The sequence below is a fragment of the Dermacentor silvarum genome, chromosome 9, assembly GCF_013339745.2.
Source record: "Dermacentor silvarum isolate Dsil-2018 chromosome 9, BIME_Dsil_1.4, whole genome shotgun sequence".
Taxonomy (NCBI): domain Eukaryota; kingdom Metazoa; phylum Arthropoda; class Arachnida; order Ixodida; family Ixodidae; genus Dermacentor; species Dermacentor silvarum.
This window is the reverse complement of record NC_051162.1, coordinates 126,429,450-126,447,347: the sequence shown is the minus strand read 5'-3', so window position 1 is coordinate 126,447,347 and position 17,898 is coordinate 126,429,450. Positions and strand designations below refer to the sequence as shown.

General features: G+C 41.0%; 1 protein-coding gene across 1 annotated transcript in view; it reads right to left on the bottom strand.

Annotated features, from left to right (window-relative positions):
- Positions 1-739: 739 nt before the first annotated feature.
- Positions 740-17,898, bottom strand: part of LOC119464256 (IDLSRF-like peptide) — a 138,587-nt gene continuing 121,428 nt past the window's right edge. The window contains exons 3-4 of the mRNA XM_037725166.2: positions 13,535-13,687; positions 740-7,123 (exon numbers count right to left, since the gene is read on the bottom strand). Coding sequence (XP_037581094.1) covers positions 6,930-7,123; positions 13,535-13,687 — 347 coding nt within the window. The 3' untranslated portion in view covers positions 740-6,929. The remainder of the gene's footprint in view (positions 7,124-13,534; positions 13,688-17,898) is intronic.

Here is a 17,898-nt window from a genome sequence, read left to right as displayed (position 1 = left end):
CTCTATCTCATCTTTCTATTCCCTCTTTCCCGTCCCCCAGAGTAGGGTAGCCAACCAGACGCATTTCTGGTTAACATCCCTGCCTTCTCTTTCTCTCCTCCTCCTCCTCCTCTTGCTTATAAAGTCAATTAACCTTCTATACACAACTCATTGAACCTATTGACATTGTATATACTTCTGGCAATGTTTTTTTGAACAATTGTCTACGAAATGTCTGTGAGTCTTCACATATGTTCATAGATACATATGTCTATAGATCCTCTATAGACTTATGGCTTCGCACGTTTTGTAGACCAATGTTTATAACATTTCTCTATACAAAGATCTGTAGGATGTCTATAGGCTTCTCACCTCACGCTAACTTTATACTGTGGTATATATGCTGCCATAGGTATTTCTTATAAATCAGTCTGTGGACAGTCTACAGACTGATAGCCTTAAACTTTTTGTTTAGCATCCGTCGCATCGATAAGCTTCTTTCACCAGAAACCATGAAATGATCAAACTATATACCGGACCTCATTTAACACACTTATTACCGTTTCAGCGCAGAATCTACAAAAGCACAAAGAAGCACGAACGGAACAGGCCCTATGTTTCGTGTCTATTTGTGCTCTTGCAGATTCTTAGCTAAAACGGTAATAAGTCTGGATTACCAACTAGCTCGAAACAACGCTTTGCTCATTTAACACGCCGCCATGTTTGAAGGACAAAGAAGACAATAAGCAAGCCAGTCAACACATGATGAGACACTTTATTTCCTGTAATTTGCCGCGTCTTCGCGTTTTCGAAGTCAAACACATATTTGAAGACATTGTTTTCGTAAACAAAACACACAAGCATGTGTACTGCTACATGCTACTACATACTCCTGCCCACATCACGCGTTCTCGCAGAAATTTTAAGTGTTCGAACGGGCTACTTCGTCCACATAGTTTGCGTTTGATTATCGGTTGATCTTTTTTAACAAGGCAAGGACATGCACAGAGCATATGAGGTTTTGACAATAAGACACAATTGCGTCAAGCAAACACACTGTGATCCAATCCATGTTCACACTGAAAATAGCCAGGGTTACAACAAATACAGGTAGCTTGAAACCTTTTCATTATGACAGTTGACAACTGAATCCAAAGTTTTTTATTAGAGGTAATCATATTTTCATTTATTTGTGAATGAACCCTCAATGCACAAGCAGAGGTGCACATTGAAGATAAAAGAATAAATAAGAAAACTAAAATTATCTAATGTATGCCATTATGAACTACATTTCAAGCCTAACCTAAAATTCATGAACTAGTCAACCATAATTGCGTTTGAGTACCGAAAGGAGGACTAAAGCCTGTTTGGCGTAGATTGGCAAGTTATTTTTATGAAATGACCTCTAAGAAGAAAACAAGACATTGGAACAACGTAAGTGTTGCATATTTGAGTGCAGCATGAGTGGTGGTAACTATATTATGTTTGCAAATAAGCAAAATCAATGTTCATTTGTTTACTCTGTTACAAGCGTGTATAGTTTTTGCAGTCACTAACAATGTTTATTAATGTGCACGCTAAGGAAGCACAATAAAGGCGTTTACTGAGGGAGACTATATAAATAGAACTAAACAGCGATTACCGACTGTTATCGCTGAGCATCCACTGCCGTTAATCAAACAAGGGTATGCTCTATACCTAGCAATCTCATTTTGATGTTCTTCAAAGTGAACAGTTCACTTTTCCCGAGTCCTACTTGAAACACATTTACAATTTAGAATTATATTAGCTACGTTCAGGGTGCTCTGGACTAGCGGCAAAGCCAACGCAATGTAACACACACTATTTACAGACGACAGAGGACTGCAACCGGAAAGTTCAGCTATCTGCGAAGTTCACATTCAGCACTTGCAGTCGGCCAATCACGATGCCACGGGCAAAACTGCTTCCTCCAATTGTTTTCTTGCAACATGCCAACTGGAAAGCAACTTCCGCAGGCGGTGACGTCATATCCGGAAGCATGGGTCAAGGGGAGTAGCAGACGAAACCAAAATCGTCACCACACACAGATAACACATACACACGAACACCAAAGGGGTCGGCGTCGCCATTGCCTTGCGTTCGCATAGCGACGCCATTTTCATCCCCTCCTCATTGGGCGAGAGTGATTGTCCGCGACAGTAGCGTAGTGAGGCGGCGAGGCCAGCAATACAGAGTAGGTTAGCAGCATAGACCGAGAGGGCTAAACTACAGTCGTTACTACAAGGAGCGCAATAATGGAGGGCGCGTAGCATTCCGTATCCTTGAAACCAAAGTGATAAATTGGCTCTCTCAAACACTAACTATATTGTAACTGGTAAGTAATAAGTCTTGGCGACTTAATCGGTGTCTAAGGGCACAGCATACACTGGATAAATTAAAAAGAAACGAATGGTTCTTTTTTTTTCATTTGAAAACCATATTTCACCTGAAACGAGAATTTCATAAACGAGCCGGATGCTAATCTCTAGTTTCCCGGTGCTTAAATCTTGAACAAATATAAATGGGCGTCATGTATAGCTTGTCTTTCTCTCGCTCCTGGACGCTAAAACCACTTATCACATCACGTTTTATTTTCTTATTTTGCTCGGCACTTTCTCACTAGGTATTCCTGTCCTGTATTGCATTATATTCGTAATGAAAACATCAATAAATATATTTGATACAATACGGGAAATGTATCATAACTGATCTGGCTATTCGCTTTTCCAGCTTGAATATTCACTGTGCGTTACGAAGAATCATCAGGTTTACCGGTTTGCATCGTATGCCTCTATAAAAGACACGTTCTACAAATCGCTACTCATACCTGACCCTAAACGCGTTATATATGTTTACTACTGAACTATACAACCTCGAAGTTTGCCTAAATGAATAAATATTTGCCTAAATAAAAGCGGTTACCATGACCACGGCAACGAATATATTCTAATGAAGTCTATATTGTTTATATAGTGTAACAGTTATACGGAGAAATAACAGAGTAACTTCTGATTTAACAGTACGTCACACGTCCCGCGTTGGGATTGCCAATCGTAGTTTACTCAGCGCCAAGCGTCGTTACTTTTGCTCATTTACACTGCTAGCAACACTGCTAGTTCATTGCGAAATTCACGGATAATATTCACTGAATCATTAAGAAAGCTACAACTTGATTTGTCTCTGCATTTTTTAATACACTCGAAGTGAGATAACAAGTAGTTCGGATAGGCCGCACAAGCACACTAAACGTAGCGATTGTGTTCAACGCTTGAGTATATTTATATGTAAAAAAGCCTGATTACTGAAAGACTATAAGGATCTTGTAAGTCTTGTAGGGTTGATTGTCCTTCTTTTCAGGAGAAATGTTTGAAAGGAAGTCTGGTGAGATGGCTACGTCTTGTAAGATCGCAGCGCAGGGGTTCACAAAAAAAAACCGGACTACAATGTAAACGCAATAGTTCTGACAATTTTCTAAGAATGTGCCTTAGCTATCAAATGTATTAAAATGGTAAGGAACACCAATTTCCATGCCTCCGGATACAACGTCAGATACACTTAGATTTGTGGCACAAAATGACCATACGAAATGACCAAATGAAAAGCAGATTGAACTAATTACCTTTACATGCAAATTAAACAGCAGAAGTCGCTTCAAGAAGATATATTGTGGGTCGCTCTCGTGAAAAAAAAAACGGTCGAGAACGAGCGTAGGACAGAAGGAACAGTGTTTCAAGCACATATTACGAGTAAATTTTATTCAAAGATTGTTTTCATCACCATCGCTTTATAGATACGTATTTATTCATTTAACGTCTCATTACCATTATAAGCGCACTGTTGTTCAGATAACAATGAATATTTAGGAAAATATGCGTTGGAATACGTCCACACATCTTTCGTTTATCACCCGATGCTTGACAAGCTTCTTAGTCCTCTAAACATTAACAAATGTTGATAAATAACCTCTCTGATAGAACTGTACTTGCACCATACACAGTATCACATAGAAGCGGAATGCAACATTTCGATTAATAATGTTTATAGGTGGTTTCCTCACTTGCTGTACAAAAATATACAGACTGAGCACCAGCTGAGAACCCTGAAGCCCTTGAATAGGGTAACCGCAGCTGATCAGTAATCAGTAATTTATTAGTGTGCATGCGCAGTTTCCCCACGCAATACCTTAGGGTAAACTTGGGAAAATAATTGCATTTCACCAGTGTCCTTATTGACTTTAGTATTTGAGCACATAATTTCACTTACGTAAAAAAAACACTACCAATTTAACAGCTCTATTTTATAACTTTATACGGTTTTGTGGTTCATTGTGTAATACAGAAAACAAGACAGCGTTTGTCGGAGATCTGGAATGTAATGTTTATATTAATTTGAAGACTTGATGGACTGCGAAGAAAAAAAAGTGTTTTGTATATTCAATTGTTCTAAAACTTAATATAATAAGCCAAAGAACAACTTTCAGCTATTGTTTAAAGCACTGAATTGGCATTGTATAGCCTTAAGTATTTTGTTCCAATAGATTTACGAAAATATGTTCAATTGTCATGTAGAATATTTCGTATAGAAGTTCTTGTTCACTAATTGCTCCAGAGTGTATTTTAGCTCGCGCTAAAATTTCGTGTTTCGCAGTTTTTCTTTTCAGATGCTATGTGGTGTTCAAGTTGTAGCTTTGTGGTATACTGAAGGGGGACTAGATTGCAGAAAATCACTATTTTCTGTATGCATATTATTTAAACATTATGGTACTGCGCTAAAATATTATAGGACTAACAACACTGGAAAATCACGCGCCTGCTTTCAGCACATAATGCTTGTTTTCAGTCAAGAAAATATATAAAAAACAAGGATGTGGATTATCAGCAAGAGTTCTTGCTGTTATTTTAGCCAAACATTCTCAATAAATAAATATTACCTCGTCTTCTTGATAGACCAAAATATTTCTCTGTGGGGATAAACAGCAAGTCCGAGGCAAATTTATTCTTCTTTGCATATTTTATATAATTTTCAAAACTGCTTAAGTAGTGTCTGATCTTTCTACCAGGACTGTGTAGCATAACCTCTTGCTAATATTGTTGTCTATCATATCAAAACGGAAACTGTAAGGCGCCAAAGTATCCAAGAAAATGTACATAATACTCACAAGTCATTATAGTTTAAAACGATGAATATAAGTGCAATTACTGTGACCTATCTTTTTCCATAGTTTGAACTAAACCTGCTGATATCAACCAAGCATTTTATTGCTTTGGCAGGGCCTTCTATATACCGTTCACTAACAGGTTTGCGTTCTTAGTTACTTGCTTAGAGAGCCTTGCCCTAGTACCAGCAGAAAAAATCGCTAGTGTAATGGAGCTAATTGCTGTTTAGCGGTAATTTAGCATCCTTTCAAGCCATTTTAATAAGACAGCCAAGCATAAATCAACTTTTTCACTCATTAACAGTAGCCACGGCACAATAGCAATCATATCATGCTTTATCATTTAAAAATTCTGACAAGATATTTTGTTTTCTGCTTAACTTAGCTGACGAGCTCACAATAAATTATCATGGGGCGTTCATGCGTTAAGTACAGAATAATCACACCATCGCCCTTCAGGTGGCCCGTACATTCCAATTCTGTTTAGCTGCACATTTTTTCTTCGGGCAATAAGTCCAAAAGCGCAGCAGAAAGCATTATGCCACGGCAGAAATGGTTGTCATATTTTGCGATAAATCCTTGCCGGCACATCAAAAATTCTTGTCATGGTTACATAAATATCTGCGGCACGATATCACGTTCTGTCTTCACTTGAAAGGGGCCTGTGATGAGTTGCAGAAGTGTCTGTTGTACGCTTGGCGTTGGGTAGTTAAGAGTTGCGATTTGGTCCTGATGACTCACAGCTTTCTCCTTAAGTCCAAACACCAAGCGTATGGGTGCAGTGAAATTGTTGTTTTGCATCGTCTTCCGTTGTCTTTTCAGTGCTACAACATGAGTACGCCAAAACAAAACATTACAGACCGAATTGCTTTTTTATACCCGAGAGCTTCGAAAGCAATTTTCTTTTTTTCCTTTGGTCGCACGCATTACTGGTTTCTATTCCCATCGCCTTTTCCTTAAATGAATCGAAGAGGTGCAAGTATTAGCGGATATAGACCAGTACATATACTAAACACTGATGGGGCAGATTGTTTTTTAGGTATATCGAGCAATTGCTTGTTTTGTGTTCTTAATGAGCGGCTACCTGTCCTCATGGGTCGTAGCGTGAGCCAGCTTTCAGCAACCTTTTCGCCTACACTTTACAAGCTTCCTTTCTTTCATCAACACATCGAAAGCATTTTGAACAGCCTTGCACATTCTCTGGCTGTCCTTTGGTTTCTACTTTAAGTGTCTCACTCAAAAAAAAAATATGATGGTGTTCACAGATCAACGAGTTTCAGAGCATCTATGCTGGCATGAATAGCTAGGCAGGAAATGAGCGCGAAAGAGCAGATGTATGTAGTTGGCAAGCCGGTGTGGAACGCGTCAACTCATCGCGCTCCGCTTCTTCAGCTTTTATTGACAATATGATTACTGCACGGCAATTTCGGGTTGTTACGCCAAACGCTCATCACCACTTGCGTTTCTCCCGAGCTACACACATAACAGCACTTTTTCTTCGAAAACACAACCGACAATGCCATTTTTGTTCACCCACAGGAACAGGAACGTCATAGCGAGAGAGACTGCATCGTACGCACACCTCCTTTCGGACGCGCCGTCACAGCAGGATGTTATCGACGTAACGTACCAGCCCAACAAACAAACTGAAGCGAAAGGGAAGGATTAGGGTAAAGGGATGTTTGAGAGACGGCAGGGGGGGGGGCCTCGATTTGCCGCGCAGGACCGAACAGGTAATTTGGGCAGGAAGGGAACATGTGCAAGAGGGCGGTCACTAATCCATGAACCCCGTGGCGACCAGTTTGTCGAGGAAAAACTTGACGTCTGCCAGCTCCGAGTCACGGATGCCGAGCGAACGCAACAGGCTGATGTCCCCGCTCTCGACGGCCATGAAGACGCTGCGAAGGTGCTCCAGGTCGGAGCGCATCAGGTGTAATGCCTTGCCGAAGTCTTCCAGCGTCTCGCCCTCTGCGAATGCGTTGAAAAGAAAAATTGGCAGTTTCACCCGAGGGTCCGAAGCGCTGGGCTCGAACTCCTCGCACGGCGTTCTAGCACACATACGCACATACGTCACCTGCGGGACATACGCAGATGGGCCGAAATCTACGGCACCTTTGAAAGCTGCATAGGGCCTGCAATGACAGGCGCCACTCCTCTGCCTGTGTAAAGTGGCACCGGTGAAATTATATTACTTTCAGATTATGAGCATGAATATTGCTTTGCACTTTTTCAATAGTCGGCGTTTGCGCGCTGCAATTTTGAAAAAAAAATCTGAGCAATAATTTATTCAAGGCCGTAAGACTTGTCTGAGAAACTTTGGTGGTTGAATAGTATAGCATATACATTTCATATAAGGCGGAGTTCAACATATAGCGCACATACATTTATGTGGAATATTATGCCGACAGTGATAATACACCTGTGTAGTGCATACAATTGCTATCGCAATAAAACAGACACTAACTCAGCATTCATGGCCACATGCAAAAGAGTCGTAGAGGAAGGACTTCGAAGGGTATAGAAAGGCGTTTAGTGAAAAAGGATGCATGAATAAAGGTTATATTAGGTGGTGGTGCAACGAACAGAAATTATGCTCACACAACTCAAATGTTGGAATCTTTGTGAAGCGAAGCATTCTTAAAGCGGTTGGACATCGACAAGCAGGTAAACGCGATGCGTACAGTCGCCTTTATTTTCATCGTCTGCAACGCTTTATCTCGCGCAATTCGTACTGTTTATGCACAGCACAAGTCCCAACTTTGATGCTATGTCAAGTTTACGTCTACGCGCTGCAACGCTCACAGGCTATACCAAAATGCACACATCAGTTCCTATGGATGTGTTCATGTGTTACACGCTTTCAGACATTGATGCAGCGTTGCAACGAGGGTGAAACGATGTCTGATTTCTTTTCACGGAAGAAGGCTCTGCGCAGAAGCCTATGTAGGGAGAAGGGCGGCACCCACGTAAATACATTTAAGACTTCTGTAACCCCTAGTGTCACAGTGGCACATAATCCTTATATAACATTTGTGGCACAGTGGTAGATGAGTCACAGTGGCGGAGGAACAAAAAGCAAGGCTGTAAGGTTAACCAGACGAGGATCAGAAGGAAAGAGCACACCGTTAAGATGAGCCCAACGCAGGCGTGATGTAAAAAGTATAAAAAGTGTGGTATCAAATGCGCCATATCGAAATTTGTTCGCAGGGGCATTTGGTCGGAGGAAGCACACTACCTTCTTCACTGACTGCATGGGAAATGCTTCTCAAGAAACGACTTTCTACGTTTAATGCAATAAAAAAATAACGAAAGAGGTAATTTTATCCGCGAGCTCTGTGTCCGAACAAGATTAAGCAGGCTTGCTCGACTTCGTACAGCAGCTCCTGACCCGAGTGATGTTTTGAGAACAAACCCTGAGCCAGGATCTGTCTCACTGTAACTGTAACTGTTAGGCCTTCTGAAAGCTTTCAAGCTGGTCCGCCAATCAGGAGTCGAATGCGCGAAGCCATTCGCATGTGCGAAACATTTTCGAAAAAGGCAACTACTCGAGTGATTACCTTATCGTTCGGTATGGCGATTGACCACCATACGTACTTCCCAGAATTCACCGCTGCCGATACGTTTGCCTAGTTAACGCATTATTTTGTGTTTTCTAGGGACATTCATACATAAGCTATATCATTGTTCACGTATTTTGCGTCAGCTTGTTAGGAATGGCATCAAAAAACGAATAGAGAAGACGTGCAACAGTCGGACTGCACACTGAAATGCGCAAGAAAATTGTTGCAAGAAGCAGCATGGAGTTTTAGTCTTGTTTACCTCGCTACAATGAATGGTGAGCTTGTGGACATCGCAAGTGACCGCGATTCATCGCTCCCCATCGAGTCCAGTAATGTTTTATAATTCCTCTATTACTTTATAATAAATATTCTGTAGGAAGTGCGCGTGATTGCCGTCATCAATAATGCGGGACACCTTTCGAATTCCTGAACAAGGTTAGCTGATTCAATATCCCAGTATGCGTATTTTACCTGCAAGTATCTTCGCAGATTATATTTCGTTGAAGCTTCAATGACAGCAGTGAAGTTTACGCCATATAGTTATTAAATATAATAGCAATAGAGCATCGCTATTGTCGCGTTTTCTGCGGCGCTTAACGCGACAAACAACAAAAACAACTCTCACCTAAAAATTATCCAATAAATATCGCATAGCTAAAAATGAGAAAGGAATCATGATAACAGTGCTTCTTAGCGAGTCAAAATATGTTTCTGCAGAGTCTGTATAATGCGTACGTACGCTTCATCATACACCAAGTCCTGCGACTCCGCCAGCATTAAAATTAACGAGATTTCCGGCAGCGTACACTTGGGAGAGCCTCATCGTGGAACATTTTTTTTTTTCTGTATCTCTCGCGCTGTCGCCGGACCCGCCGTTGCGGTTTAGCCGGCCTCAAAAACTTCTTCGTGGACGTTCTTTTTCTCCTTCTGTTTTCTTTCTTTCCTTTCTTCTGTCTTCCTGTCTTTCGAAAGGTAGTCCGCACGTGGAAAGCTTTAACGCATTCGGGCAAGCAACCTATTTTTATATATATTCGTATATATATACTGTATTTTTGAAATCTTTTTCCCGGAAAGTTAGTGCGACCGATAACGTCAAGCTGTATATACTGTATATACAGCCTGACATTATTGGTCGCGCAAACTTTCCGGGAAGGAAAAGTAAGAATGGAAAGCTATCTTGCAGTGTTTTTTTTTTTTTTTGTTCTTTGCACTAGGCAGGTTTTCTCTTATTATGAATAAGTTGTCATGGAGTAATATTGAGTTTTAAAGTAAATGCTTGGAGAAACTCCTCTTTCACTGAACACTTACTCTCCCGCAAACTGTCGCTTCGCCTAATGCTGTTTCTGACATGGTTTTTGCTAGAACTTCTTTCCCAGTTCGTCATGTTTAAGGCCATAACGCCTAAATCAAAACATGTTTCAAGAAGAAAATCCAAAATGCACCACACTTCATCCGGATTGGTTCTTCGGCTAGTCAAAAGGGAACCATTCAGTACGTGTCGTGAGTCTAAATATGAAAGCTTGAAGTTAAGCTCGGGGCCAATTCCGACGCCGCCTATGCAAATACATATAAAATGCAGAAATTATTTTTATTAGGCAACCTCTTGACCGATGTCAATGAAGTTTCCTGCATTTGAAAAAGAAAATTAAAGTCTAGTTACCGTAAGAACAGAACCTTGACTAACTATAAATTTTGAAAAAAAAAAATTCCAGAAATCGATAAGCTAAAAAGAACACAAGGGCATCAAATTTACAAATCCGTAACTTCCCACTAAAAGTACATATTACAGTTCGTTTCAAATTGCATCCACGAGAGAATCTAAAGCGGATAAATTTGATTTATACTTCATATACATTTCATTTATACATTTGATGTATATCTTCCGTGAATTTGTTACAATGTTTAAGTGGGTTTTGCAAGAGTTTTACTCTTATATCAGTGGTGTATTTCAGAGTCATATGTTACGCATTAATTTTGTCCACATTCGGCTTTCGATGTACTATCACATGCAATTTTAAAAAAAATCTAATACTCTTTTTCAGTGCTCAGCTACAGAGCTGTGTACTTGATAGGTTCGTATTCAGAAAATTTTCACTCTTCAACAACTTTTAGTTTTAATCCAGAGTTCCCCACTACGGCGTGTCTCATAATCAGATGGTGCTTTTGGCACTTAAAACCCCACATAATATATTATGATGTTACGGGAAGGAATAAGCGTACTATTATTTACAGATGGGCTTTAATGGCTGCGTAGAGAACCGAAACCCAAAATCTTCTTCGTCGTCTCCCAGACAACCAACCATGTCCTCTTCTTTCCACATTACAGACTGTGACAATATTATTATTGCGATAGCAATTATATGGACACTTCAAGCGGATTTCTGCCGTCGCCGTGAGGTTCCGTATGAAGTCCAAGGGCGATAAAATGGTCGCCGTGCGCCGTATACGTGCGAGTGAAAGCGCGCGTGGGACGCGCGCTATCACGGAAAGCGAACTCACGGCGGAGAGCAAACGCGACTTCCGTCACGCGAAGGGCCGTGGGGGTATGGGAGGGAGGGAGGGAGAGAGGGGCGACGCTGTGCTGCGGCACCAAATGCGTATCTTGCCACCGGGCGCAAGAGGAACTGCCGACTCAGTCTCGCACGCGAAAAAAGGAAAGCGGAAAGGTAGCACGGGAGGGAGGGGGGGGGGGGGGCAGCTTCTACTCTGCCAACAACTGCGCTTGTACTTTGCCCGGCTGCGGCGGTCGCCCGCACCGTATCTTTAAAGTGATCTCCACACGGCTGTGACCTTTTTATGCACTGTGCATTCACCGCTCAGTTTCCGTTGAAGCAATAGACCGCACGAACCTTCGCTCGCTGCGGCGGCTGGGCTTGCTGCCAGCGTTTTGACAGTGGTTGTCTGCGGTCATCGAGTGTTATCTATTCACGTTTGCTTGTGCGCGCTGACATCACGCTTGTCAATTCAGTTAGTAAGCGAATGTGTCCAAGTTTATGCAGCCGATAGAACTACTCTCCCTACTCCGAATAGCTCTCTACTAATTTGCTATCGCAATTGATGCTTCGCCTTTCGGGCGAAACTGCGCCATTTTTTATTAACAACCTTTAGTTAAAATCGCTTTTCTTGAATCAATACTTCTCTTGCGACTGTCCCTAGAGTTTACTATTTTCTTTTAAATACAACAAACTTCATCAAATTTTGTTCACTGGTTCCTGAGAAAACGATTTCTGCATTCCCATGTAGTTAGATCGAAGTCCCCGAGCTACCGCTACGCCTGAATGTGCAATCATGCTTTCTGTGTTTTAGCTTCTAGTACCTCTTCCAAACAAGGGCATTTTCAATACAAAAAAAAACGGAAACATAACAAAGATTGTAAACAAAGTGCGTCTTTGTATCTTTTTAACATATATTCGTATAGAAACAAAGCGTACGCGTTGTGCCTAATGTGGTACTACTTTTTTGATTCGCTACCAATTATGGAGCAGTATATAAGCTGTACTAGTGGTTTATTTGCGATTTTGTCATGGCTAATGAAACGTACAATTGCATAATGCGATGCCTCGCTCGTATATTGCACTAAGTTACGTGTGCAGCGCTGCTTTGATACTTCTATGCTGAACTGTCGTTTTGCTGCCCATCTTTAATTTTGTCAATTACGTAACTGTTGGTTTTGCCCTATGGCACAAAGCAGTCTGCGATTCGTGGGACCCTAGTCAATCGCAGCTCGTCTGACAAACAGTGAATGTCTAAAGAAACCGGAGAGCCGGGGAGAATCGACCGGAAGGTGATAGCAATAACTTTCCCATATGGAGTTGCTCAGCTAACGAATAACTTCTGTGGATATTTATCGGCTGACTCTGTCGCTTACTGCTATAAAGCATGCGGCGGGTGCTGTGACGTTGTACTAGCACTTGTCGCCATGTGTCTCTTTGTGTACATGTTTTAGTTTGCACTGCTGTGACCTTGTTTCAAAACCAACTGTCGAAATCTTCCACTTTATTGAGTTGTACTTTCGTTAAGATTGGTCATCGTTGCAAACTTCATTAGAACCCTTGCAATAATTCACGTCATGTTCTGGTTTCGGAATCTGCCTGCCAAGTCACGACATTAGATCGCATGCGTTTTTTTTTTTTTTGTTCGTGGATCGATCCGGGTGTAATTACGCTTTTTCCCGGATCGTTCAAGCCTGAAATCGACCCAAAGTAGTAGGAAGTAGCCAAACAACGCCTCACTCTAGAAATACACTAACGAGAAACCCTAAATAAGTTTAGGCCGATGCCGTATGCTTTCAAAGGTTATTTTTGCTAATTTCACAAGGATAGTTTGATTATCACAAGAAGAAAAGAGGGAGGCCCAGTTCCAGTCTTTGAATTTCGCGGCAAAACAGCAACCTGTACGTCTGAATAATGTAATGAATCTCAAGGTATTATCGTGTTTTTTTTTTTTTTTTTTATTCTTACCCCGGCCGCTGTGGCTCTCTAGAATCTCTGAATCTCTGCAAACGTGCCATGTCTATTATTTCACTATTTCGAATGCAATGCAATCCATCTTTGCCTATAGAAAATTAACCATGTCCAAACAAACGCCGTCAAAATATGTGAAGTCCGGCCGGCTTGGTGTGGGAACTTCAAGGCTACGTTACCAGCCGTCTGCAGTTCCTTCCGTGTATTTTTGTTTATGACGCCTCCTGTTACAGTGAGAGTAGATGTTTTCGCATTGTAGTAGGTAGAGGGGCAATTTAGTAATGCAACTCAATATGTTAATCTGTTTAGTGCCTTTTAAGAAAAAAAAAACATGAAAAATGGAACGTGCCACTTACCGGACAGTGCGACGGCTACTTTCTGCACGCCGCCTAAAGGTGCCAGAGCGTCTCGAGCCTTGGGTCCGAAGAGCTTCTCCAAGTAGTTGGGCCCGTGGTTGCTCAGCAACGTGTGCAAGAAGTTAGCAGTCTCCTCCACTGGGGGTCGCTTCGCTGCACGTCGAAAAAATAATCATTACCATCAGCACCTGCGCCTTATCCAACTGTCTACCCTACATGTTATCTGTTATTGGCGACACCACCGTTTCGCCGTTGTCCTTATCGTTTGCAATTATATTCTGAAGTGCTGCTGTGCTGAGGCGGGCGTTCACCCGAACTAACAATCACACCACTAGCAACGTTCCTCGCTGTCAACTACAATTCTTCACGTCAACCATTGCCTTAACGTTCCTGATCGAGAATTTCAAAGAAGTTTTTAAGTTTTAATGAGCAGCTGCAAAAGTTCAGTAACTGAAGGAACGAGGCGAAAGCATTGCGTTTTCCTTTACTTATCTTCGGGCTTAACAGGTAGAGTGCTTGTGGCTAACTCTAAAATTTTATAGCTTTTAATTTTATATTTACCATTACATTCAATTCTTAAAAAAGCAATACACCAGCAAACAATAGAAGATACCGGGTGCGAAAGAAAAGACGTTCCGCACTTTCTAAGAAAGACGTTCCAAGAAAGTGCGGTGAAGCAAAAATCACATGAATAGACAATTTCGCTTAAGAATTAGGGCATGTAGGGATGCGACAATAATTATATAAAGTGCCAATGCAACTCTACATCACGGGTGTCATTAAACATTTGAGAGCACTGATATTTCCATATAGTGTAAATGCATCCAGAATAAGTATAACCTTGTATCATTGATACCAGGTTACACTTATTCACTTAATTACAGTTATTTTCAGAAATATGGAGTCATATACGTGAGGTAAGACAACCCTTTCTGGAATTTTGTTCAGCGCAGAAACTTCCACAAACCTCAAAATAGGCACCATTACTTGTCGGAACATATGGCGCCTGGCTGCGCATCTTCCAATACGAAACATTTATTATAGGTTCAATTAGCAACAAGAACTCTTTTGCCTATCTTTCGTTCCAAGAAGTCATTAAAGACATCGCTTCGTATTTGAGCAACATGCATTTTTTTCCATCTGCTGCATATTATCCCTTCTATTTTGCAGACATGCGGATGCGTTGAATGGATTAACTCATGTTGGGTACAAAGTTAGTAAAACCAAACAAATGTGACAGATTGTGACGCGTACTTTCCCTTCTTACAGTGATTAAAAGGAAAGCAAAACGGCTTCGTCACAGCATACTGCAGATACCTTGCGGCATGGTACGCAAATTGATAACTCAGCCTTGGGCAATCACGAAGCAATCAGGCAATCTTCCTCGTCAAAATCTTATTAACGCTTTGCACCGTAGTAACTGCTGGGTACGCACGAGTCAAACATCAATCCAAGGTGGAGTTGGAAGATATTGTTTTTTCGTCCGGTATCGAACTTCCTTAAAAAAAACTCGTCTCCCCCCTCGTTTTTTGGATTTTTTTTTTGTTACTAACTTTTTTATGGCCAGTAGCGACAGAATACTGGCCTAAATAGAAACAAAAAGTGAGAAATCAAAACATATCTAGATGCATCCAACAGAATCTATATCTGACTCGGGCCATTCCATATACTCGAGAAAAGCCCTAAGGCACTGAAAAGAAAAACTAATTGTTCTTTCACGCAAACTTATATATATATATATATATATATATATATATATATATATAAAGCGTGCGCACACGAAAATGTTCACAAGTGCAAGTCGACTTCTTTGACTACCAGTAAACTAAGCAAAAGTTGCAGAGCAGCGTTCTTTGGTGAAAAGAGAATGTAACGGTGCATAAAAGTACTCTAAAATACTTCATAAACACGAAACAATTATTGTGATTCTTAGTTTTTTTGTAATCACAATAGGTTTTTGTGCTAATGTGAATTATTGTTGAGGCGTATGCATGCAAAGAACTCACAAAATACAAGAATAAAACTGCACCACAATTTTTTTCTCCAGGACTTGTCTCACCAGTACATCTTATTCATAACTTTCTAGAGCATTTCGATAGATGATTTGTATGGTGATATTGATCTAGTACATCAAAAATAATTTGAATTGTGGGGTTTTCCATGCCAAAACCAAGATATGACTATGAGGCACACGGTAATGGGGGACTCCGGATTAATTTTGACCACCTGGGGTTCTTTGACGTTCATGCAGTGCACGGTACACGGGAGTTCTTGCATTTCGGCCCCATCGAAATGCGGCAGCCGTGGCCAGGATTCGATCCCGCGACCTCGTGCTCAGCAACGCAACGCGAAAGCCACTAAGCCACCACGGCTGGTTCTAGTACATAGAAAACTATAACAAAATTTCACCCCGTACTTTACCTATGATGCTAATCGCTAGTTAAACAAGTACACCCACCGTTCTGTAACTTGCGTTTTTGCCTTAAATACTTTAAAAAGAGAGTTTACCCTTACTTCATTCCTGCTCGATTTTTGCAGAAAGATCGAACGTTGTGTTGGTAATTTCTCAACAAAAAGCACTGTTTTAAATGTGCCCATCACAACAAAAGTGTTCAGAAGAAAAGTACTTTAAAGCATTTATATTGTTCTTATTGCTGTACTGGCGGGCGTGGGTTGTAGCATTCTGTGAAATATTGCCATATAAAATTATGCAGTCGTTCATCTTCAGAACAAGTCACCAACATACATAAGATATAGCAAAGCAAATACCGGCAGTTCTCTTCACTACATCGCTTGTCTGTTGGCACTTTGCTCTGAAGATGAATGTATGCGAATTTTGCCAGGTTTCGATTCTTTCGGTGATGTAATTCTTTTACGCATCCGTAGATTGTCACAAGTCAAGAATTTTTTTACCTACAGTGCTACGATCTTTATCGGGTATCTTAGTTTCATTTACTTAGAATGTTAGATCCCAAGGGCAATCATGTAGGCACTTTTGCCGTTTCGCGAAACGTCATTTATTCTCTATCGTTGAAGTGCAACTCCCCCTTCTGTATTACTGCAAGTGCTTAATTTATTAAACGTTAATGGTCATTAGGTGCACCAAATTAGCATTACGTACGCAAACTCAGCAGTAGACCGTTTTAACCAGCGGTAATGGTACTAAGGCATGGGTTTACAAGTTATTCTTGAGCTAAACAATATTTCATTCAGAAGACGTACACAGTTACATGAATATATAAGCAGGAATTCGGCCCATTTGCTAGTCCCGGCTATTTGAAAGCCTCAAAGCGATTTATATTTCTTGCTTGTCTGTTTTATTTTAAGCGTTTCCACTTCTTGGATTAGCGTTAGTAATGGCTCGTGATATTTGTTGTGCTAAGCGTTTGCATGACTGTGGCAGCGAACTATACGACCTGCGTCGTCAAGCAAGCCGTTGCGACGGACTCCTAAGAGTAACTCCCCTGAGAACGAGCCCATCTGTTTGCACTAACGAGAACTGTCTGATCCCTGCCCTGTCCCATTTCGACTAGTTTGCGTGGAGTGGTCAAGCAAGCGTATTCGTTGGTACACAGTAATGCCCTGGGCCTACTAGACTTAATAGTACGCATTGGAGCTTGGGAGAAACTCGCTTAACTGATGAGGTTGAAGTGGGCACCATGTCGTTTGGGCAAAGAATTTCGATCGCTGAAACTTACTCCAGAAAACAAGAGTGTTTTGTAAGGGCTAGTATCGGTAGCACGAATGATATCATCCGCATAAAAAACACGTGACCTTCTCTTGATGCTGTTCTATCAACTATCTCATGTTGTCAGAAGTGATATTATCTAAATAATTGTTTGGTGTCTTAACAATACACCAACTTTTTTTTCCTAGCGCAACATCATAAGTGCTCATTCTCACTCAATTCATTGCATATGTAATCGTGTATTTTTTCTTATTTGCCTACTTATAAAGCTGTCATCGTCAGGTTATTGGGCTTGATGACAAGGTCAATGTTTTTCTTATACAGTAATACCATTCATCGGGCTTGTGAGGCCTGACTGCTTATTTCACGTCCACGAGTTCTGATTCTTGTTTGCTAAGAGGTCTCGGCTGCAATAATTAAGGTATCCACGGGTGAAGAGAACAAAAAAGGCATAGCGAAAGATATAGTGCCACGTTCAATTGTCACCTGCAGTATGGCGAACAGAACGCTACCAGTCGCAGTTGGTTACTTCCGCATTTAAAAATCTTGAGAAAAAGGAAAAAAAATATTTGTGAATAGACGCCCAAGAACATAACACGAGCTTTGGGGTCATCATCATTACCATAAATCAAGAATCTCGCAACCAACTGTCCCGTCCAACAGCATTACTTAAATA